This window comes from Trichoplax adhaerens, genomic scaffold (assembly GCF_000150275.1).
Source record: "Trichoplax adhaerens TRIADscaffold_4 genomic scaffold, whole genome shotgun sequence".
NCBI lineage: Eukaryota > Metazoa > Placozoa > Uniplacotomia > Trichoplacea > Trichoplacidae > Trichoplax > Trichoplax adhaerens.
In genome coordinates, this window is record NW_002060946.1 from 8101283 (window position 1) to 8125917 (window position 24635).

At 33.8% G+C, this 24635-nt stretch overlaps 4 protein-coding genes across 4 annotated transcripts; 3 read left to right on the forward strand and 1 right to left on the reverse strand.

The window, feature by feature from the left end:
* Positions 1–495: 495 nt before the first annotated feature.
* On the forward strand, positions 496–7679 carry TRIADDRAFT_56098 (uncharacterized protein; the record flags this gene model as incomplete). Its single annotated transcript, XM_002111708.1, has 34 exons — positions 496–564; positions 743–952; positions 1048–1137; positions 1280–1363; positions 1575–1682; positions 1768–2006; positions 2289–2385; positions 2483–2532; positions 2625–2754; positions 2827–2908; positions 2984–3060; positions 3177–3233; positions 3392–3481; positions 3567–3629; positions 3713–3802; positions 3895–3938; positions 4054–4122; positions 4212–4285; positions 4374–4477; positions 4566–4637; positions 4747–4788; positions 4890–5012; positions 5130–5198; positions 5290–5366; positions 5524–5606; positions 5680–5753; positions 5847–6095; positions 6200–6259; positions 6364–6550; positions 6643–6725; positions 6821–6886; positions 6992–7095; positions 7196–7340; positions 7485–7679. The coding sequence occupies 34 exons, from the start codon at positions 496–498 to the stop codon at positions 7677–7679; spliced, it is 3456 nt and encodes a 1151-aa protein (XP_002111744.1).
* Positions 7680–11328: 3649 nt separating this feature from the next.
* On the forward strand, positions 11329–14271 carry TRIADDRAFT_56100 (uncharacterized protein; the record flags this gene model as incomplete). Its single annotated transcript, XM_002111709.1, has 3 exons — positions 11329–11367; positions 11548–14073; positions 14173–14271. The coding sequence occupies 3 exons, from the start codon at positions 11329–11331 to the stop codon at positions 14269–14271; spliced, it is 2664 nt and encodes an 887-aa protein (XP_002111745.1).
* A 2173-nt stretch (positions 14272–16444) lies between these two features.
* TRIADDRAFT_56101 (uncharacterized protein) lies at positions 16445–18376 on the forward strand (the record flags this gene model as incomplete). Its single annotated transcript, XM_002111710.1, has 1 exon — positions 16445–18376. The coding sequence occupies one exon, from the start codon at positions 16445–16447 to the stop codon at positions 18374–18376; it is 1932 nt and encodes a 643-aa protein (XP_002111746.1).
* Positions 18377–20237: 1861 nt separating this feature from the next.
* On the reverse strand, positions 20238–24109 carry TRIADDRAFT_23638 (uncharacterized protein; the record flags this gene model as incomplete). The annotated part of the gene is made up of 6 exons (XM_002112219.1): positions 20238–20314; positions 20403–20471; positions 20570–20783; positions 20871–20990; positions 23602–23777; positions 24022–24109. 6 exons carry the CDS (start codon positions 24107–24109, stop codon positions 20238–20240), a joined length of 744 nt encoding a protein of 247 aa, XP_002112255.1.
* Positions 24110–24635: the final 526 nt, after the last annotated feature.

The following is a 24635-nucleotide window of genomic DNA, read 5'->3' on the forward strand; positions in this document are numbered from 1 at the left end:
AGTTCAAAGCATGGAAAGGTTGATAGAAGCTACGGTAAAATGACTGAAAATGATACAAGTATAATGAATAACTAAAAGGAAACTACCCTTTACTAATCAGTCTGGATATAATATTCGTTATTGGACAACTTGATCTCTATCGTCCTCTTTTGCTATTGAAAAAAGTAAATATGATAAGTAGGATAAATAAGAATATCAACAATAATCTCAGCCCTACATGGGCATGAAATTGTGCTATAAATGGGTATAAAAATCGACAATTTCACATTATCTGACACGTTCTATCAAGATAATCGTCAGCATCGAAAGCGTTGATCGTTTAACTTCTTCAACAGCAATAGCATTTCCTACACATAACGATTTCATTAATAATGATTGAATCATGTTAAGCTTTATCGTACTAAAGCTTTTTGATGTTATGCTATCGTAAGGCATCCAGAATTTGCAAGGGTAGTAGTCTTACATTCTATCTGCTATCTCATTTTCAATTTCCTCATGACTAACTTTATACAGACATTTTTTATTTCTGATCCTTCTGAGACGAGGCTAGAACAATTTCACAACGTAAATACTGTTACGACACTAGAGTAGTATTAATAAGGATATATGCTATGTGACAGAGAATGTTGAGTAGAGCGATAGGATACATTTTGGTAAAAATATCTTGCATATATCAAGACTTCGACAACAAACTCACTTGGTGAATAACTCATCTTTATGCATATCTATTTGTAATGTTTAGAATTTAGGAAGGAGAAATAAAGGTGGCAAAAATAATGCCAAGCAATGGCGCACTGTCCACCTATTTGGTAAAAGTCGTCGCCCGAAAGAATCGGCTGTTGTTATCGATCAAACTGATACGACTGGATATTTAAGATCACACAGCGGCGTTACTACCAAGACTATTTTAACTGAAGAAAAGTTTCCTGACAATACTATTGTCACTTCTAGGGTAAGACCACCATTGGATCCATGTTCACTCATGTTAATATTAGTTTCTTCCAGCTATTTTATCGGATAACGGATTTCAATTGATCATTTTCTTAGTATACTATTTGGAATTTTATACCAAAAAATCTTTTCGAACAATTTGGCCGAATCGCAAACTTTTACTTTCTTTGCATTGCCGTAGTGCAGGTAAAGCAATTTATTTTATGAAGACTTCTAGTATATATTATTTCTTCATTTTAATCCAGTAGATTGGAATCATTCTAATTGCCATGCAGTTATTACTTCTATTCTACTCATCCTAACTCCTATAAACAAATCTTCTGGTTAGCTTTCATTAAGAAATTCCCCTGTTAGTCCAGTAACCAGCGTAGCACCATTACTCTTCGTCGTTACCATCACTGCTATTAAACAGGTAATTATTCTAAGTATGGAAATCACAATCCAGTTGTAATTTCTAAGACATTTGGAAAAAATAGAGACTGTATCTTGTAATCATTATAAATATATTTGGTACTATTTCTGATAAATCTCACCGATAGATAATTGACTTCCTTACACCAAATCAATACTGACTTCTATCGGAATAAAATAACATTCCTCTCAATGTTATTCCTATTTAATAGGCCTACGAAGATTGGTTAAGACATAAATCTGATAACAAAGTCAATAATCGATCAATCGAAGTTGTTCGTGATGGCACTCTGAAAGGCGTTCCATCACGAAATGTTGCTGTAAGCAATCAATCAAAACTAGACGAGAATTGAAATGATGCTAGTGTAAAAACAATGAATGCATTTTTTTTTACAAAAATTAAAGGTGGGAGATGTAGTTCGAGTTTCTAACGAACAAGAACTACCTTGCGACCTTGTACTCTTATCTTCAAGCGAAGTGGATGGCAGTTGTTACATCATGACCATGAACCTCGATGGCGAAACAAATTTAAAGCCACGATTAGCATTATCAGATACTGTAGCATGGCGAAGCTGTGAAGATATAACTTCTTCATCACTCGATATTGATGTAGACTGCCAACTCCCGACACCTGATCTCTACAAGTAATACATTCTGCCGATTTCGGCACTGACTAATAAATCATCGTTGATCATTATTTTACCCTTTACACTAACTATACTCTTTTCAACTCCTACTTGAAAATAGATTTGATGGCCGCATGAATGTTTATTCCGACTCTTCAACGCCTATGTGTCGGTATGCTAATAATAGAATATGTTTTTATCTATCCATTGTAAGAACCAAACATATTGTTATTTGTTCACTTATAATTATTTATCAATTGATTTCAATATAGTTATACGTATATATCTTACTTCCTGTAGATCGCTATGCTCGGATAATTTACTACTACGTGGTGCGCGGTTGCGAAACACTGATTATATTTTTGGAATGGCGGTGTATACGGGTGTTGATACTAAGGTCAGAAGTGATAGCAATCGAATTAATTTTTTGCTATGAATTTAAAAAGTATGATTCTAGCTTATTACCCTATCTAACACTGGTTCTCATTAAACAGGTTGCTCTAAACCAACAGCAAAAGAAACACAAATTTTCAGCTGTTGAAAAGTTAGTCGATTCCATAAAACACAAACATTCAAAGTTGATGTTGCCTAATAAAATAAGCTGATGTAATAATTTATATCATGACACTATTCTAGAGCATTGAATAAATTCTTGGCCGTCTTTATGGTTTTGCTAGTTATTCAAGTAATATTCTGTGGTATTGCTAGTACTGTATGGCAAAGACTAGAATTGCCAGCATATATGGGCATATCTCGCGCGACAGAAGTGAGCTGAATTATCGAATCATTATGGAATGACTACTTTTAAACTAATGCTATGTTTTAAACTTTTTTGTAGGCTTCTGGAATAATCAACATTTTCCTCTCATTTTTAGTCTTATTTAATTATATTATACCAATTTCACTTTATGTCACAATTGGTATGTGGTAATTTTACCCTTACATTGAGCGTATTGATAGAATGTATTCAATGTTGAACGTACGATAAATTAAAGGAAGATTTCTATCTTCAGAATTACAGAAATTTTTCGGAGCCATGTTTATTGGCTGGGATATAAAAATGTACGATTCGGTAAGCACTTGGATAGCCTACGATAGGATGATCACAATCTACTTTTACCTTTCAATAGACCTGGCTCTCTTATAATTTCAAGCTAATTATAATTTAAATCGGATGACTTATTATAGAAAATGGATGAAGTTGCAAAAGCAAATACTTCAGATTTAAATGAAGAACTTGGACAGGTATTATTTGCTATAACTATAGTACATGGTATTTAAATTTCAAAATTAGTTACCGCACATCTACCCAAATTAGTATTATCAGCGTAATCTTGATGTAAAAATTTCCCGCCGACGCACATTCTTGATGCGCTCTTGTCATCTATTCCACGCGTATATAGATTGAATACTTGTTTAGCGACAAGACAGGAACTCTAACACAGAATGATATGCAATTTCGGCAGTGTTCAATATATGGAAAACGATATAAGGTTAGTTATAACATTAAAGTACACGATTATGTTTAAATTTTTCTTTTATTAAATAATTTTTGATCGCAATTTACACATTGACTAGGAAATTGATGGCAACTTGCAGCTTTTATTGGATCAAAACTATGAAAGTTTGGAAGATTCATCGGTTAGCAATATATCTTACTACGAGCGGCGTTATAATAAAATAGATATTATTACCCATGGAATCAATTTTATATCCCATTATAGGATTCACTGCAGCAATTTCTCATTGCTCTAGCAGTGTGTCACACTGTCAAAACAGAACATGAAGCTTCAACAGATAGTATTGTATATCAGGTAAGAATAATTAAATTTGCTCTAAAATGATACTTGTACATTTGGCAGTCCTATCTTGTACTCCAATAATAAATGACCTATTTGACTTGTAGGCTTCATCACCGGATGAAAAAGCTCTCGTTGAAGCCGCTTCAAAGTAATTATTTTATATGATGATTCTCATATGGTTTAGATATTATGCAAATATCCTGGTGGTAGAAACTGAAAATAATTAAATAAATCCTGACATGTTTATTTCGTTTGTTTGGCAGATTTGGTGTTAGCTTTCGTGATTGTGTTGATAACGCTCATGTCGTTTTGGTACATGGGAAATTACAAAGGTTTCATTATAAACATCTTTGCTTCTTTAATATATTTTAAATAAGAATCTGTCATAAAGTGAGTGCTACGCTTCATATTCGTAATGTAGGTTCAAAATTTTACACGTTCTTGAGTTTGATTCTGATCGTAAAAGAATGAGCGTTATCGTCAAAGATCCATCGGGTAAAATTTATTGCCTTTGTAATAATATACAGAGTACTTTTATTACTTTTATAACAGCTATGTGACAAATTTACTCGCCTTTCTGTAGGTAATACTATTTTGATTTGCAAGGGCGCTGAATCTTCTGTATTAAGTCGGGCGAAAGATGGCGCTATTACTCACACTAATAACGACGTAAACTATTACGCAAAGGTTATTAAATAACAATGCTTCATAATGACTGGAAATCATATACTCGTATTGATTAGCTTATTGTAATCGGATGTTCTACCTTAAACAGCATGGATTAAGGACCCTTGTTATTGCCTTTCGTCGGTTGTCAGTTGCAGATTATGAAATGATGAATGAAAAGGTGAGAAAATATTATATGATCATCTATAACGTATTAAATGTATGCATGATGATTTTATTAAATTGAGTCGATTATCTTATGGAATGGAATTTTTTCTATTATTAAACAGCTTCATGAAGCTAAAACCGCTATTGGCGATAGAGATGCAAAGGTAATGTATTGAAACCTTTAGTAAAGTCAGCTAATGTAAACGCTTATTTCTTGTTAACATTGAAAATATTGAGTATTGTTCATTACGATTATATATCATAGCTTGCTAGTGCATATGATTATGTTGAGAGAGATTTAACAATTATTGGAGCAACGGCTGTGGAAGATAAGCTACAGGAATGCGTTACTGAAACCCTAGAGTCGTTACGCGAAGCTGGAATTAAGGTTTGTCGCACATTACGTTTTACTTTAAAAGTAAATACACGTAAGAGTGATCACTCTGTCAGATAAAAACTTAATTTAATAAAATGATAACATAATTCGGGTTTACAATTATTTCAGGTGTGGGTTCTGACCGGTGACAAACAGGAAACTGCTGTTAATATTAGCCATTCCTGTGGACACTTTAGTGTATGTTTTCTACAATCATCTAAAATTTCATTTTAAATTACCATAGCAACGTACTGGTAATATCTAAACATTTTCGCTTGAAATATTATAGACTGGCATGGAAATCATGACTGTAAATGCTAACAATAACGTGGAATGCTCGTCACTATTGCAAGATGTCAAAGTCAAGTACGTCATTATTTCGATAGAATCTATCGAAACTGTTTCGCGGCTAAATTTATTATCTTACATTCCAAATGCAGTCATTAGCTAATGTATTGAGCTCAACTATTTTAATACATCATGCGTTACTGATCTAATTAACTTACGTGTCTATTTCAATCAGAATTGATGGAAGCCCAGGTGGAACTAAGTTCGCACTTGTTATTAACGGAATGAGTCTATCATTTGCGTTGAGCAGTTGTCAAGGTAGGTCATAAGCATATCTTGTTCTACTAATTCTTGATTAGGCATTTGTTAATGGCGTTTTGTTTCTTCATAGATCTACTGCTTAGTGTTACGAAACATTGCGAAGCTGTATTATGCTGTCGTATGTCACCGCTACAGAAAGCTAAAGTATGAGTTGACTTTAATTTCTAAATTATGACTCTAGTTCTAGCTTATATAAACAAGTAAATAAGCAGACTAATTTGTGCTTGTAATTTCTAGATTGTACGAATGGTAAAAGAAAATGGCCATCACCCAACAACGCTTGCTATTGGTGATGGAGCGAACGATTGTAGTATGATCCAGGAAGCTCATGTCGGAGTTGGTATCATGGGTAAAGAAGGCCGTCAAGCTACGCAATGCAGCGATTATGCAATCGCCAAGTTTAAATACTTAAAGCGTTTATTACTTGTTCATGGTCACTGGTACTATATTCGTATCGCAACCTTAGTTCAATACTTTTTCTATAAAGTATGTACAAAGCTTGTTCATTCTATTCGTACTTTAATTGCAAATTACCGTCAATGGTAGCGATAGAAATAAATAATTACACTTCTATTTCTATCTAATGACAGAACGCCGCGTTCATAACTCCAGAATTTTATTTCGCATTCTTTTCCGGATTTTCAGCGCAGGTAGATCTAACATAATATGGGTATATAGTTGCATTTTATCAGTAATACAATTTGAAGATCAATACCTTGTAAGTATTAAATTCTTTAAATATTAAATATTTCAGTCGATGTACGACAGTATTTTCCTCATGTTTTTCAACCTGGCTTTTACGTCGCTACCTATCCTAATCTTTGGAGTATTTGAACAAGATTTCAATGAACATCATCTATTGCGGAATCCTTCGTTATATAAAATGCTTGCCAGGAATAAATATATGACTATGAAGGAATTTGCTTGTTGGGTTCTTCTAGGTTAATAGATATTTATTTTGATATCATATCTGGTGAAATCAACTAAATCAATAACCTTATCTATTGTACTTTGCCAAATTACGTCATTTTAGGCTATTGGCATTCATTAGTCTTCTTTTTCGGTGTCTACTTTTTATTTGCTGAACAAGAAGGTGTTTTATCGGCAGATGGCAAGGTAGGAATACCTGTACTGTATTTAATTTTGAGTATGTGGTTATGATTTTTATGTTGAATAAGCTAATACAACTAGTCCCTTTATTTTTATTGTAGACATTTGATCTTTGGTGTTTTGGAACAATGATTTATACAATGACTGTGGTAGTCACCAATCTGAAGGTATGCTTATGACTTCTGGGATAATGCTACCTAAAACTAATTTTGTGATTTATAACAACTATTATAATAGCAATGCCATCAATCGTTTTATTATTTTATGTTTAGCTTGCTTTGCACACTGAACATTGGACATGGGTTAATCACTTTGCTATATGGATATCCATTTTGTCTTATTATTTATTTACGCTATTTTATTGCGGAATTTATTGGTAAATAATAACATTCGATGATAAAGTATCACTGTCTGCCAATGTTAAAGTCATTAATTTTTATTTTTTGATTTATTATCATTAATATTGGCTACTTTAGGCCAACTTTCCGCAATGGTAGTTCTGATTTATTTTGGATATTTCTAAAGTTGGTAGCTACGCCTGCAGTTTGGTTTAAGACATTTTTACTAATTCTTGTTAGTCTTCTGCCAGATATTATTTTACGTATTTATTCCACGGAAAAGGTATGATTAATGGTAAAATTCATGGATTTATGATACGGTGTTATGAAATATCGTTACGTATTCTGGAACGATTACGTCACGCTACGGCTAATATTAAAATATCTCGAGCAAAGTGGCTCAACACTAAAATAACGTTCTATTTAGGTAAAGATTTTGAATTTAAGTCTTGAAAAAATGGCTAGAACAAGAATGCTGGGAGATCGATTAGCCTCTGAGAATACTAGCCTAAATCGTGATTTAAGAAAACGTAATTATTCCACTGGAGACCCTAGAAATCCATTAATATCATCTGATAATAGTATTTTAGATATCTCTGATTCACATCAGACCATAGTTTAACAGAAATTATAACGCTACTGATTTTTGTTGCAGCGAAAAACGTGCAACTTTTGTTGTTACCTAATATTGACAGTCATTTCCGCGAAATAGGATATTTTCTCGATCAGTTATTAAGAAAAACTGTTAAAATGTAGCTTTCCTAATGTGTAATTATACTATTTGAAAAGTTGTAGAAACTATCTTTAAACGATCTAATCCCAATCTAATATGCCCTTTGTTAAAACTAACAAAGTTTTTCATACGTATCATGTCTTTAAATTATCAAGGATAAGATTGTAAGGCAAATATGAAAATTGTAAAGCTCTAGCTGAATATTTTGTAAATTGTTTGACGAAAGAATCGTTTTTACATTGAGCCGTATTATTTGGTTAGCAGTTTTATCTCCATTACTATGTGTTGTTTATATTAATCTCCATTCCGTGCATTTAGTTGTAAATCAAAGGATTTCATTTCTGTTAAATATTTATATAGCCGTTTCTGTATACATGTTTGTAAGCCGACCGACTGTAACGGAAACTGTTGCCACTATCTGCTGTGGGTGACTGTAAATTGAAATATACGTATGTATGAATTGCCAGAACTTAGCCTATCCTATAGATCTCAATTTTTATGCCTAATTATAATCCTTTTGGCATAGCCATTAACGAACTGATTTTCATTTTTTGTAATTCAAAACATGTGTAAACGGTGTATCTTCCTATTTTATATTGTACAATATGATAACATCCACACCATTACTTAAGGGTTACTGGTATTGAGGGCTTCGAATGTTAAGCAATAAAGAAATAATGGTTTTTATCACAAGTCTCTATTTTATAGGAAAATGGATGAAAATTGGTGTAATTCACTTCTATTTTAGATTACGCATTGTATGAGATTTGCGAGCATCCAATAAGTGTCTTTAATGTCGATATAGTATTTAGACACTTCAACATTACTATAATTATTTAAGATATTACTGGGAAAAAAAGTCAACCAAAACGTATACGTGCATACGGTCATTGGTAAATGGCTAAATTTTTTCGGTATTTATTTAAATTACATAATATTACCATTTCAAAATTTACATTCAAAATTAAGGATGAAAATCATTACTACTGTATAAATAAAGATAGTTAATCTATGATGGCATTTGTTGCGGTAGTGTAGCAATTCCTTATTGCATTGCATACACGTGAATGTACAATAAGTTAATCGGCTGTAGTTTTCATAGTTAGGAAATGATTTCGTAGATATTCCAAGGCTTTTTGACAAGCTTGATGTTGATCTTTTTCACGATCTAATTCTAATCTTATTTTTTCCATTCTATCATTGGCTAGTTTCATTTTATCATCGTGAAGTTTACGTAATAATTCTTCTTTCCTATCTAAATCTAACTGGAATTGAATTCGTTGACTATCTGATGAATCAGCTAGTTGATCTCGTTGTATAGTAACACGATGTAAGCCTTGCTTTAATTCTTGATTTTCTTTCACAGCTTGATAGTATTTAGGTTTTAAATGTTTCATTTCTAAAGCTAGTGATTTTAACTTTTCATGATACTGTAAAAGTTGTTCTTTATAGTGATCACACTTGATGCGAGTTTTCTTGTAATTTTTTTTATTTTCTGTTGCTAACTGTGAATAAGTTTGAATTTGATCCTGTAGTTTTTGAACCACTTCATTTAAGCGACGGATTTCTTGTTGATTGACTTGATTTTGAGCAGCTGCTTTCATATTTTCTTGTTGAGTTTTTGTCAATAGTTGTCGAATGGTTTGTATTTCAGTTTGATTCCATATACATCGATCACTGCCAATAGGTATTTCAACATGATTTTTAGCCTCTTCTTCAATCATCTTTTTCTTTTCTTCTTCCTCTCGTTGACGAAGCTCTCTTGCTAAATCATCACGGACTTGTGAGTGGATTTGATCTAATGGCTTATGATATTTAGCCAAAAGCGTGTCCAGAACGCTTTGGCAATCTTGGTTGAAATTTTCATTCAATATATCCTGGACGGTAACGAATGGATAATTGGTAGGAAATATTTCATCCTTAATATCTTCCATGACGATGTTTCCTGCTTTTAGCTTAAATATGAGACGATAAAATTAATCAAGATCTTACTCGTAATAAAATTATTGTCAAGAGTTTTATGTAAGCTTGATTACTATTCTATCTTTATTATTGATGATATTACTATAGTACTTTTACAATCGAAATTGTAGCAGTAACATTTTTACTGCGGCAAATGATCGATCTAGCAGGTAACTTACAGTATCAAAAATTATAATGATGTACAAAGTAAAGCAGAATTCATTGTAGTAAATATACCAGCAATACCCGAATGATGATATTTACAGGCTTTAATTTAAAGTTGATTATTGCGCCTTAACCATCAAATAACTGTTTAAATAATATGCATCATTGATTTACTCTAAGCTGATGAAATACTGCAAATCTATTACTGTGTTACAACTTTATAACAAACGGATAATGAGCAAACCATGACTACTACGTTCACGAATGATATCCTGATCTTTATGCTTACCTCTTTCGTGGATTAAAATCGCTGATCAGTAGCAATTAGGATTCACTCTTGTTTCGAATTGTCCATATTTCTTATTCAATAACTACAGCGTTGAAATGATCGATACGATGGTAGACAAGTTATTTTACAATTTCTACAACATCGACACAACTCTGAGCTGGTTAGCATGACAGAGTATATTAGGATACACAATATATAAGGGGAAATAACGTCAGGAAAATATTCAAATTGGACTATTATGTTATCAGAATAACTGGAAATTGGGCGTGAAATAAGCAAGCGTTGCCATAACAACGTGAAACTGCACCAAGTCCTCTATTAGTCCTGGTTCTAAGAGGGTAGCCAAAACGAAGTTAATAGAAAAAGAGCTCGCTATAAAAGTAAATCCAATTTATCTGAGGAGATATAGAGAGCAAAAAGAGAGTACATACTAACTAGAGTTACTGCCCATTAGCCTTGCTGCAGTGATCGATAGAAGAACATACTTGTACACTAGTATAGGACTAGGACTCACATTGATACAATTTACTATTGATGCATGCAGACACTAGACATGATGCAAAATCAAGAATAACAGCTCCAAAATAGAGAGATTTCGAGTTGCTGTCAATGTTTACGAGCAGATTGGAGTACGTATAGTTAGTTTTTATGTAGAACTTGCATCTTAAGGGCAAATATAGAGTAGTAGTAGGGTTCAAATGACTCCTAAACTTGAGGAAAAAATTAAAATCGAACCCTCTTCCACCTACTCCCATACGATCATAAATCAATATAACTCACGGACAATGCTTTGCGTATCATGACAGTGATCATTGAGGAAAATTGGACACCTTGGCTGATTTCAGTCAAAGCATACTGTGCAAAATAGATGTCATTAGCCAAAGGCCGTTGTTGTGCCAGTTGACTATTTTAGCAGTCGCTTTACAGTACCAAAAGACTAAAAGTGTACACTATACTGCATGCAACCAACCTTGGAAGCGACTTGAAAGAGCGCAGTGCTAGACAGGGTAGTGTCCAATCCTATAGCTAAAAAAGAGTTAAAATAACCAACAAAATAAGACGTGTAAAGTCGCTATCCAACACGTGCTAGATAAATGATCTGGCAGACACCGATTTCCTACCATGGGCAGTATAGAAACCAAATCCATAGGCTGCTATACAGTAAATGTAGTGCTGGATAGCATGCCGATTGAGTTTTGCTATTGCAGCTTTAACGATTGCTGCTACAGGTTGGCTGGAGATTTTAAACTAGTTATTGCTGGCTGTGCATCCACCAAAGCTGCATACGAGTGCTTAGCTGCGATCTGAGCTATCATCAATCATCAACATTGCCATCAATAGATAAAGACGATGGAAGATAATTCATTACCTAGTTATCTCTTGTCCATGATCGATAAGGGACATGATGATGAGAATATCATGCATTGGATAGATTCCATCGATAGTCTCCAAGTATTCAAGCGAAGTGATAATGATTGCAGACCTGATCAACATCTAATCAAGCAATTGGAGGAGACTTTCAATCAATCATCTTGGTCAAGTAAGGTTTATGCTTTAACGATCATGATTGCTTTATTGAAACAAGATCAATCCTCTGCTTATCAAGATTATTATAAATCATGGTATAAAATGTTGATGCATTTACTGCAAGGGAAAATAGCATCGATGAGACCCAACTTCAAGCGATTAGTCAATGTAGCTATAGCGAAATTGCTAGTTAGAATAGCACGCGTAAGTGATACTGCTAATCAATTTATAACTCATCATTTATCTGCATTAGTTCAGTATATGACTAAGTTAGATTCCACTCAGGTCGATGGATCATTCTTAGCACTATTGACGACATTGTTGCAACATTATTCTTCTGCATGTGGACAATATCATAAACCGTTAAGGAGATGGATTATTCAATGCATGCAACATCAGCATGATCTAATTTGGCCTTTAGCATGTCAAAATTTAATTGCATTAACAAAATGCGGTGGAAGTGGAAATGCAGGGAGTAAACATATTGAAAATTGGTATCAATTATGCAATGAATTAATCGCCACACTACAATCGGATTGGCATCAATTATATAAAGATATCGATCAATTAAAAGGAGAAGGCATGGTCTTAATACCATCCAATGCATCGATATCACCTATTCAATGGCAACCATTGCCAACGGATGAACCCAATCGTACGTATACCTTAATACATCAAGTACAGGTTGGATGTACATGTTTAACCTTGCTATTACAACAAGAATTTGCCTATCCTGTATCAATTCCCATTGCTACGTTGATCAAGATTATTTCCAACATCATCAATGTCAATCATCGCAATATTCAACAAGATCAACATCGTAACATTGAAACAACATTGCTTTTATCTTGTATATCTAAACTCCATTGCCATGCCATTCATTTATTATCTGCATTAATTCATAGTAGTCGTTGCCATCTTCTACCATATTATTCACTTATAACGAAAATTCTTCTCAAAGTATTGGAGATAACACAACAACAAGATTGGCCTCAGGATTGTCGAAAGCCCTTTTTAACATTACGAAAATTAACTTATCAAGTCCTGTCTGAGTTATTATTACTTGTATCAACAGATACTTTACAATATACTGATGAATTCATTCATCATATCATGTATGATATGAAGCCTAATGTTTATACTACAAAGTTACAAGCTTCCACTACTGCCAATAATTCAAGTCAATCCAAAGTTGGCCAAAGTAAAAAGAAGCGAAAAGGTCGACAATATCAATATGAAGATATCAATTCTAACTTTAGAAATGACAACAGGATAAATCCTTTTCTTAATCAGGAGATATGTACAGCAGCTTTGAAATTATTACAGACGATGATTATATGTTTAGGTTCTTCTATTGACGCTACGTTATTCCAAACGATCACTAACTTTATTACTCAATCGCTGATGCAGATTCAGCAAGGATTCACTTGCAATCCTACTATATCGTCTGGTAATACTATACCTGTACCATATTCAAGTGGAGCGTGCCGATTAGAGCTTTATCGTAGCTTATTATCATGTGTTCAAGTATCCTGTTGTAGTAAAATGCCGACCATACTACGTTATGCAATTCAGATTTTAAGCCACGGAAAGCGTGATTTCGATATAGAAATTATTAAATTTTGCTATGAAGCACTGGCAACTTGTACGATGTTAATCCATACCACTAGACCTACTTTGCCAACAACTGTACCGACTAATAGCAGCCTGACTAGTGGGCAAGACCTATTCAATAAAGTTAACAGTCTTAATCACTTGAATACAGTTAGAGATACACTTAAAGATAACAAGAATTTAGCTCTATCAAATCAGTTTATTACTACTGTGGATGAACTAAAAGTTGTAAAAAATCTTAGTGATGATAACGATGATGGAAATGGGATAGCGAGTAACAGTAATAAATTTGAAATCATTAAGGATTCGTCAACAACTGAAGACCAAGACAATAAACATGTTATGTCATTTCAGGCATCGAACGCGATACAGCGTCGTGAAATTGCTATGCAAGATCAGCAAAATGATGATAAGGGTGTTGTAGTTCCAAACGTAAATGTTAGTGAAACGGTTACTATGAACTCTGTTGAAAAAGTTGCAGCCATGTCTAGTAGACAACAGGAAGATAGTCCGAATACATTGACAAATCAGATACCAACGCTAAAAAGAGATATGGATAGTATTGATGAAGGTGCCGGTGTTGGGAAAAACTTTACCAGTAAAGATACAGAACCAGTTAGTAAGCGTGTTCGATTCAATATCAATAACCAACAAACAGATACATGTGATGATCTCGAACAATCGGAGATGCAACTTACAAACACAAATGAAACTGCTAAACCGGAGGTAAGAACGTTGTCCAAAATTATATTGCCGTATTATTTCGATGAACTGTATGTGGAGCACAAATGGACATTATTTTATTATGTCTTATATCAATTTTAGGACAGTACCGATGATGATCGTGTGAAAGCTATGCTAGACAGTTTCGTCGATTCTCAACCCGATTCCGATGATGTTGATGATAACGATGGCGATGCTTAATTTTAGATAGAGTAAATTGAATACTTGATGGTTAGGACCATAAATAATTGTAATTTAAATCTGCATTCTACTGTATGATAAAACTCAAATATAAAGGATTATTAATAACATATTATAGTTGTTGTGATTGGCAGTTGGATATCGAACGATAGTATAATAGATTTCACCTTTATGGTGACTACTCACTCAATTGCATCAGTCACATAATATCTAATTACTTTTATACCGTTGTATTTCTACCGAGTACATTAACTAGCAAGCTGATTATTTTAAATGTATAAGTAATCCAGTCATTTAATTTCTTCGATTGAATTCGGAATGAACTTTTTTATGGCAATTTTGAGTGCCGTACTCTTATACTAAAAAGTGCATTATTATATCAAATATCCTACTAATGATCATACTATGAAGCAACAGTAACGTTATCGTAAACTTCTGTACAGAGAAAGACGGAAGAGATGATCAGCAAAATAATTATAAAATGACCTCAATTTATTATTCTGAACTGTTATTACATGTTATGTAACTGCATGCGTTGTGCTGATGTTATCCGTTATTTGCATTATACGCCGTTGTATACAATTACAACTGTGTAGCTGCAAGTTATGTAGAGGCATTATTGCTGATAATAAAATTCTATTCGGAGCTCAGCTTCTGTCGTATACCGTTAACTTAATTTTATCATCTGTCAAGGCAAAAGAAAAAATTCCACTTGTAAATACCGTCTATGATTTGCATCTTTACATTATATAGGAAACAGAAATTGTAATATCATGTAACTATGTGCAGTATACGCATATATGTATGTGTGTATAACATATGTGTCTGTCCGCAAGTCCCTTTACAGTATTTAGAATTAGAATCAACTAGTAGAACCCCGCTCGTTATACTTTGCGTATTGTATGTACTTGTACTATTTGCCTTATAATTGTTTACCGCCCCTCCAGATAAAACTGTCTAAACTAATGATCTAATTTCTGTCCTAACCTTTAAATTGCAAAAATTCTATAACTAATTTGTACTACCAGAGTGTAAAAATTAGTACGTGTTAAATGTGACTGAAGTTAGTTTAAACCCAAGTGAGAGAAGACTTTTACCTGTAAGCCAAGCAAATTGAAATCCATCATATAATTTTGAAAATATATGTAAGTACATTATATTGATGCCAGAACCGTAAATGTATATCATTTAACGTCAACAAACACTAAAAGGGTTTCAGTGATCAAAAAATGCCAAACTAAGGACCCTGCTAATAAGTACGACCATAACACATAATATCGAAAATCTTCAAACACAACATAACCAATACTATCCACATATTCATGTAGACCACTAGAAGTAATCCGATAAAACATCAGCGTTAACGTTATGGCTGCCACGTCTATAATTAATGCAAATATTAAATATCAAAATTACCTCCAGCAATCGATCAACAGTAAGGTGGCAGGCAATGAACTAGTGTAATATAAACTGCATAGGCACAAAAAAGCTATATTTGAGTATAGTAGGAATAGACTGTAATGTAAAGCTATCTAGTACTGTATATTCAGTGCAATACAAAATGTCTATATTTAAGAATATGCTAAAGACAGGAGTGAAGTCGAAAAATACTACAGTATGAATATACTACAAATATAAATATACTACAGTATTCCCGAATTAGTGTTATAGAACATGTAATTGCGCTTGATCTTGCCCCTGGTTCCTTCCCCATCAAAAGGCTTTGTTATGCTGATTTTGTAGAAAAGTTATACTAGTGGATGGTAATTTAATGTTATTCTTATGCTAACTATTATTCTATTCTGTAATAAAGGGTATAATGTATAATTGCCAAATTAAAATTGGAAACAGTATAATAATAAGGGTAATAGGTTTCTATAAGGCTGATAATTAGTGAACGGTACACATTACGATACATCTATTTCATTTTTTAGCACTAATTAAACCTAATGTTAAAAATTAATAGAAACCGGTAGTTGAAATATAGATCATATGACAATCTAATAAATGAACTATAGCTTATTTATGCAACAGCATTAATAGAAGTCATCTACTGTATCTGGAATAAAACTTGACTGATTCGTACTTTAAAATAGTGTAAGAAGGAAGGAGTAGTGTCATAGCATACAGTGTTTAATGTTAAACTTATTGTAATACATTTAGAATATAAGGTATGGCAGATAAACCATCAAAATCAACTATCCCTCAGCAAATACAATCTCCATTTGAGATAGGCAAGAAAGATTACGAGACTGGCAATTATAACGAGGCACTCTCTCATTTGACCCAAGCACTTGATCAAATTCCATCAATATCAAACCCTTCCGCTGATCTTGACCATCTTCAATGCGATATTTATCTTTATATTTCTGATATCTATATCAGACAAGGTGATCTTGTAAAAGCAGATGAGTTTAGCCAGAAAGCACTAAAACTGGCTAATCAACTACAAGATCAAATAAAATTTGCTCGATATTTAGATAAACAAGGCGGTATTAAAAAACTACAAGGTAATATCAGCGAGGCCTTAGAGGATTACAAGAAATCACTTGAAATTAAGCAAAAATACATGAAAGACGAAGAATTAGACGTCGCTCATTCGTATACTAACATTGGGAATATCTATTTTAGCCAGGATAAATTTGATGATGCACTGTCTATGTTTCAAAAATCGCATAAAATCTTAGTAAAGCTGTTTGATCATAATCATGAGCATGTTGCTACAGCATATAACAACATGGGAAGTGTGTATGGCTTACAAGGCAAGTATAAATATGCTCGTTCTATGTTTGAAAAATCTCTTCAAATCAATTTGCAAATACTGGATGAAAATGATCCTGAACTTATAGCAACTTATATGAATATTGGTAATGTTGATCGGAGCCAAGGCAAATATAATGATGCTGTTTCTATGTATAACAAAGCTTTGAAAATAGCACTACAAAGGTTTGGTAATGATCATGTTCAAGTTGCTCAGTTATATAACAATTTAGGGATTGTTCACGATCAGCAAGGAAAATACGATGAGGCTCTTTCTACACACCAAATGGCGCTTAAAATTAGACTGAAATTATTTGACGAAAATCATCCTGATGTTGCCCAATCTTACCAAAATATAGGAAATATATACAGTGATCAAGGCAAATATAAGGAAGCTCATTCTATGTATGAAAAGTCGCTGAAAATTGGCTTGCAAATATACGGTGAAAATCATACTGTTGTTGCTAATGCTTATAATAACATTGGAATGTTGCAAGCTCAACAAGGCAAATTTCAGGGTGCTGTATCAATGTATTATAAATCACTTCAAATTCGAATGCAACTATTTGGCGAAAATCATTCTATCGTTGCTCAATCCTATGAAAATCTGGCAACTACTTATACTGAGCTGAATGAGATTGATCTTGCTCTTCGTTTGCATGAAAAATCACTCCAAATTTATTTGCATGCACTCGGTAATAACCATCCTAATGTTGCTAGTTCATGCCTCAACATTGGCAATGCCTATAACCATCTTGAGCAATATGATGAGGCTCTTTCTATGTATAGAAAAGCAGTAGAAGTTTACATACAAGTACATGGCGATCATCATCCTGATGTTGCTACTGTTTGGAATTGCATTGCTAGCGTTTACAATCTGCAAGGCAATTATGATGACGCTCTTTCGACGTATAAGAAATCGCTTGAAATTACTCTGCAAACGCATGGCGAAAATCATCCTAGCACATCCTTGTTATATTACAACATTGGGACAGCCTATGATAGTCAAGACAAATTTGACGAGGCTCTTGATATGTATGAAAAGTCGTTAAAAATTGATTTGGAGGTACTGGATGATAGTCATTCTCGAGTTGCATCGGCATACAAAAGTATTGCGGGCATATACGATACTCAGTCGAAATTTACTGAAGCTATATCAACGTACGACAAAGCTATTAGTGTCTTGATTAATGTTTACGGAGAGAATGATCCAGAAATTGCAGAGTTATATGAAAATATCGCAGTAATTTATAAACAACAGAATCTCCTTGAAGACGCAGCTGCTATGCAACAAAAGGCGGATAATATTTATAGCAATCTACCTGGGGAAAACTCTACTGATTAAGGAGTTACATACGTATTGTCCTAAGCTATTAATTATTCGAAAATTTTATTTTTCTATACTACGATAGGATTGTTAGGTACGGTATTATTTTCATGTACTTTTTATGCATATAGGGTTAATAAGGAGATATTGTACATCTAAAATAGGGTCCTATCCCAGTTTGGCACGTTTATGAAGATGATACATGAAGGACCGTAAAAACTTCGATAAATCTTGCTAGATTGAAAGCGGTATAACTCTAGCAAGGTGTCGCTTTAATCTATTTTGCACGATATGTCAACAGATACTGCAGACGATGAGTGAATACGCTACAAAATAGGAGTTTAATGTAAATCTGTTGCGTTATTAGTAATATATAATGCACAATAGTAGCATATTCTCAAAATTAAGGTACTCGTAATTTATAACAGTAAAGGTTAGCTAGAAAGCTTCTGTAAAGCTGACTAGTGCCTAACGTATTTTGTTTAATTTCGATCAAATCTCCAGGACATTTTAAATTTTCGGAGATTAGTTTATTAATGAAAAATGACCGCAAGGTTACTAACTATAACAAAGACTCAATCATGAATTGCTATCTAATCAAATTTATGAATTTTTTTTGCTGGCATACAGTTGTCGATGTCTTGTTAATAATTATTATTTATATTATATCAAGTAATAAACCTATTGCTAACTCCTATATTCTTCGTATATATACAAAATAAACAATCGCTAATCTTTAGCGTTCCTTATTACTATTCGTTAACGGTATTTGATTGCTGGGAAGGTTTTTAAGGATTGGCAATGCTGAGAATATTCACGAAGGGTAAATATTATTCTAACTAAGCCAACAATCAATAAATAGGGCAATACACGTATACTGCCAATATCTGCGCAATAAAGATTCAGTATAATCCCTTGGGAATCAATCGTCCGAAACTTTGCGTTTCCGAGATCTCTTCTTAACTTCATCGCACAACTGATTTGTTGCATCAATAGCAGATCTGCCTTCACCATTTCGTAGAAAATTTACTACACGACGCAATCGTTTGCTTCTGATAATCGCAGGTTGAGGATTATGTATGATAGGAAAATATTGACCTAATTCATTTTGCTAGAAATTTAAAATTAATCCATGGTTAATAGCAATGACCTGATTACCATGGATTGGTTGTCACAGTTGCAATGTTACTTAACTCACCTTCGAATCTTCCCGACGGTTGAACTTTTTAAGTAAAGGCAACAAAATGTCATCGGTTTTAGACTGTGACCAATAGAATTTTGCATGGGTAAATCTGTAATATACGCATAAATGCACAAAATAGAGACTTTGATCTCCACCAATACTTTTTTGGCTACTTAAGTAGAGATATACTAGTAAGCTTAGAATAATAACGTAGCTTACTCTCGTAGTCCAGCCAGGTCAGGCATTCCCCATTCAAACGCTCCTTTTGAATGATCAACCGTAGGATTTAAGTAGGCGTCTTTAATTCTAGCATCAGGGAAACTATCACGAAGATCTAACTTTCTCTTTTCGAAAAAGAAAGAACGAATATAACTGCAATCGCCAGCTTAAAAATACAGTTTATAGCGTAAGGTTTACCAATTTCGGCACATATCCTTGAGTTTTATCGATTGATCGCTTTTTCAGATCAGAAACTCTTTCTCTGAAAAATTAAGGATATCTTTATTTTAAAGTTCTGACTTTGGTAGAAATATTGCTTTTTACTGAGCTAGTTTATTGTTGTTGAAATTATATAATGTAATGATCGGTTAAGTAAACCACTACATTACATTAATTTAATCTTATACACCTAATTTTATCTTATACTACGGATAGAATGCATATTGAGAATAATTGTAACGAATGCTTTAATTGTTTTTACTTTATTTTTTGCAATCCTGTCAGGTCGTCACCAAATGTACTAAGAAGTTCCATAGCCATCACAATTCCAACATCTATGATAAATATAATATAGTTACATAAAGTAAAGATAATTAAAAGGTATAGATACTCGTATAAAGAGATAGAATGAAGCTACGTTACTTTTAATTCCGTCGGTGTAATCGCTGCCAAGTAGATAAGCTAAAGTAATCATCTTTTTACGATCAAGACCTGCAAGATAGTGCGCGTATAGTTTGACATTAAAAGTCAGCTATAGGTTCATGCTTTATTTTTATGAATAAATTCGTCTTCTAATTAGCTCAACGTACCCATAAGCCTCTGAATTCTCTGAGAATCGTAAAATTCTGCAAGTTTACTTTCTCTAAAGACGTATCTGTAAATATTGCGCCCTCCAAAAAGGAAGATATCGCTATCATCTGTAATTGTTCCATCGGTTTGGTTGGTAAAATCTAATACAGCACACTGGGCCTCAGCTTCCATTGGACTTACAATGTATGGAATACCGAATAGACTGAGAAGTTCCTTTGATGTTTTCAAAAAGAAATAGTTGCATAGCTATCAAGCATATGCCCGTTCAAAATGGTTCATTGAAAGCATTATGGAATTTACCTGGCATTCAGAATACATTTCGTTGGAAACAGAAGCAGCCATTCTTTCTTGCCTTTTATGTTCTTGAATAAGCGAAGTTTGCTGTTCTTCCAAGCTACGTTGGACATCTACTAATTTTGACTAATAATGATAAATAGTGGCAAATTAAAGCACGCAATACATAAATTTTGTTCACATTTTTCGTTCTAAAAATACCATATTTGCTCCATCCCATTCCGACACAGTTTCCACAAGCCAATCTTCAACTTCAGCCTCACTATCACCTGCTTCGTCATCTTCAGCTACCTCCTCGTATACAATTTCTGTTTTGATTTCATCCTTTTTCCCTGGAGACTTGGCTGCGTTTTCTTGGCTGCCCTCTGCTTGGGTTGGATGTAATTCTTCAAGAACTTTACGATAAGGTTCGTCAGATACTTCAATAAAATCATCTACATATTTATTAAAAGAGCCATACCACATACGCTCATTAGTGCTAATACAGCCAATACTAAACAATATTCAGACAGATGTAATTTACCTTCACTCTCACTGTTACTTTCGACGACTGGCGCATTGTTCGAATTATCCTTCGTGACTTTTTCAATACTCAGATCATTTGATGGCGGTAGCTGTTCTTCTTGTATACACCGTATATCATCCTCATTGCTAGTAGCAGCTTTTCCTATTTCCGCTATTGCTTCATTATTATACGTTTGAAAAGTAATTTCTTTGTCTGGGTTTTCAAATTCTTCACTTTGGGATTCTTTCTGTTCAAAATCACTTTGAAGTACATTTGATGGTTGCTGTGAATCTTCTGCTACCTCAATCTTAATTTCAATTGGAGACAGTTGTGATTTTTTATCTATCGAGTCGATATTGACACTATCGCTAGATTTGTCTACATTCTGTAATTCTTGATATGAAGACGTATGAGGCTCAAGGGATATGTTTTCTCTTTGTTTATCCTTAGATTGATTCAGTACCGATGGTGTACTTGTATCCTTCATAACTAAGTTAGACTGATAACTGGAAGCATTTTTATCGGATTGCATGGCTAAGTCCATATATTCAACATTGTCATTCCGCTGAGGCTGGTTTTTCACCAGTAAATAATGAGTAGCATCTTCGGATACAACACGCCGTGACTCGAGACTTTCTAATTCGAACATGGTTGATATATCTCCAGAATCAGCATTATTCAATTGTCGCCTAATATTATCGAGCTGGCGCGTTAATCGACTACGTTGCATTAAATTACTTAGTTGATAGCTTGAGAAATCTTTCGATTCTTGCGGTAAATCATCCATTCGTACCATTGAATAACTTTTATAGGATGACTGAACTTCTAAGACAACTTCATATTGTATTTCAGGCGGTAAAGCCTTAAATTCGTCTGAATTAACGTCAAGTTGGCTTAAATCGCCGTAAACATGATGCAGGTGTTGCTTCATTTCAATTCTTTTATCCCACGTTACTTGTTCTGAATTGTCTTGATCCTCCTCCTTAACGGCACTGATACTACAAAGAGATAATTGCATTAGATGATCGTCCGCTACTATACGCGTAATAAATATAAAAAATTCTCTATACGATAATTCGTAGATAGTTTTATATTTTTGTTAGTCCACCACATTATACAATACATTTCAACGGTATCACAGTATATGTGCTGCCCATGATTTTATTTATCTATGTAGTAATTTGACTTCAATAGACTATTAAAGCCAATTTCTTTTGCTTAAGGTTGATTCTATCATAATACAGTAAACAGTGTCGTATAGTAAGTCTCCTATGCAGTATACTGTAATGTGATAACTGTACATGATATTATATTTGAGTAGCAAGCCATCGCTCAATTGATCTCTTTTAAGATTCTGTTATTTAGTATCACTTACAAAGCCTTGGCTTTGCTAGATACACTAAACATGATAATTCATTGTAAATTATGATCAATCAATGTAGATAATTAGTCTATTTTACAAGTGTAATCGACACTATTCGTATTCCTATTGAGTAGACCCATTTGTTTCGGGCATGTCATGTTTAACATCTACTTTTCTAGTAAGTTAATTTTGTGTACCACGACACTAGAGATGTTATTATGATCTGTCCTATTCAAAACATACTTTAGCAGTAATCAGGTTATGGCTGTAATGCATCAATTTTTGTTATTTAATGTTCAAAACATTGAGACAATAGACAATAAAGTTCCTGAAAGTTATTTTTCTATCATTACAGTAGATACACATTCTACTACGATTTTTACCCACAAACTAATGCACTATATTAAGTTTAATATAAATCCAATGTCTAAGAAAGGGCCAAGGCTTGACATGTGGATGATTAAACAGTATATCAAGTATTGAAATAGGCAATCAATCTCGCAGTCAATGGAATAGCCCTAAAATAGTCGTTTACATTTATCGATTACCTGCTATCATCGGTTGAACTACTAGGTATTGGTGGTAATTCAAACATGTTGGAATGGATAACTTTTGCGGTCTTGATTGGATTATTTCGATCTGTTTTACCGGTGACACCACCTAAGGCGCGCTTTTTCATGTAATTTTGCAAGATTGTTCGAACTGTTTTCTCATGCTTGGCTACAGCTAATTCATGTCGTTGTCTCCTATTGGCCTAATGAGGATTTCATGATTGATAAAAATAAACATTGCATGTGAGAACAAGATTTATTTTATGCGGCTATTTTAGACTGTTTGATAGTAGGCTAATCTTTGTATGATGATCGTACTATCGTTTGCTTCTTTAGCAGAGGTACACCACCATCGAAAACAAATACTGGACGGATTTTAAAGAATAAGAGCTTGCACAGACGATAGAATAGGCCCAATAAATGGGCATTTTCTATTAAACTCCCTTGATGATCTCTCATCCCTCGTAAACTTTCATTGAGCCATAAGCTAATATCTGTAAAATACGACAATCGCTTATCATCAATACCAATGATGTAGAATGAATTGATTAGTTGATGGGAATACTACACTTCTGCATCTTAATACGCGTAATTATTATTTCCAGTTGATTCCTTTGCTGAATTACTGTTGGCAATCCATTGATAGGAAATACTTATTCCTGTACAGTCGTTGTATTTATAGCTTGATACATAGGCATGGCTTGAATATAAAATTTATTTCTATTGACTTTAACTCACCTACAGCCAAGATCTTATTCTCTAGCGATTCGAGAGTAATCGGCTGTCCAGCCGATTCCAATAATTTCCATAAGCCTTTGACTCCCATTGGCGTGTAGGATTAGACCGTCTTATTTTGGCCAGCTACAAGTATCGAGTACAACTTACTGCACAGAATGATTCCCTTGTCTAATCTCCTAATCACTTAAGGATTGTTATCATCACTGATAGATAGCCTAACTATCCATCTATTGGTAGCATTTCCAATGGAATGATTGCCTTGCAATGGCTTCCACCATTTCGAATATGCTCGATGCTTGCAATCCAGGTTTGTATGAAAAGTATCCTAGTTTCAATCATGTTTATACATGTTGAGTACAGGAAAGATTCTGTCCGTCTGCGTTTTCATCTCCCTCAATCAAGTCGAAAAAACCAGAGGTAGTACTGGGACTATAGCCAAATACCCTTATTCTACTCAGGAAGGATGCTAGTATGCAAAGGTGCCTTCCAAAATAGTCACCGAGAATTTAGTCATGAAGCTAATAGTGGAATACACTACTCATTGCTGCCTGCAAGCAGCCAAGTCTATCGAGTAGTATTAACTCTTACTATATTATTAGAGCCGAAATGAGGAG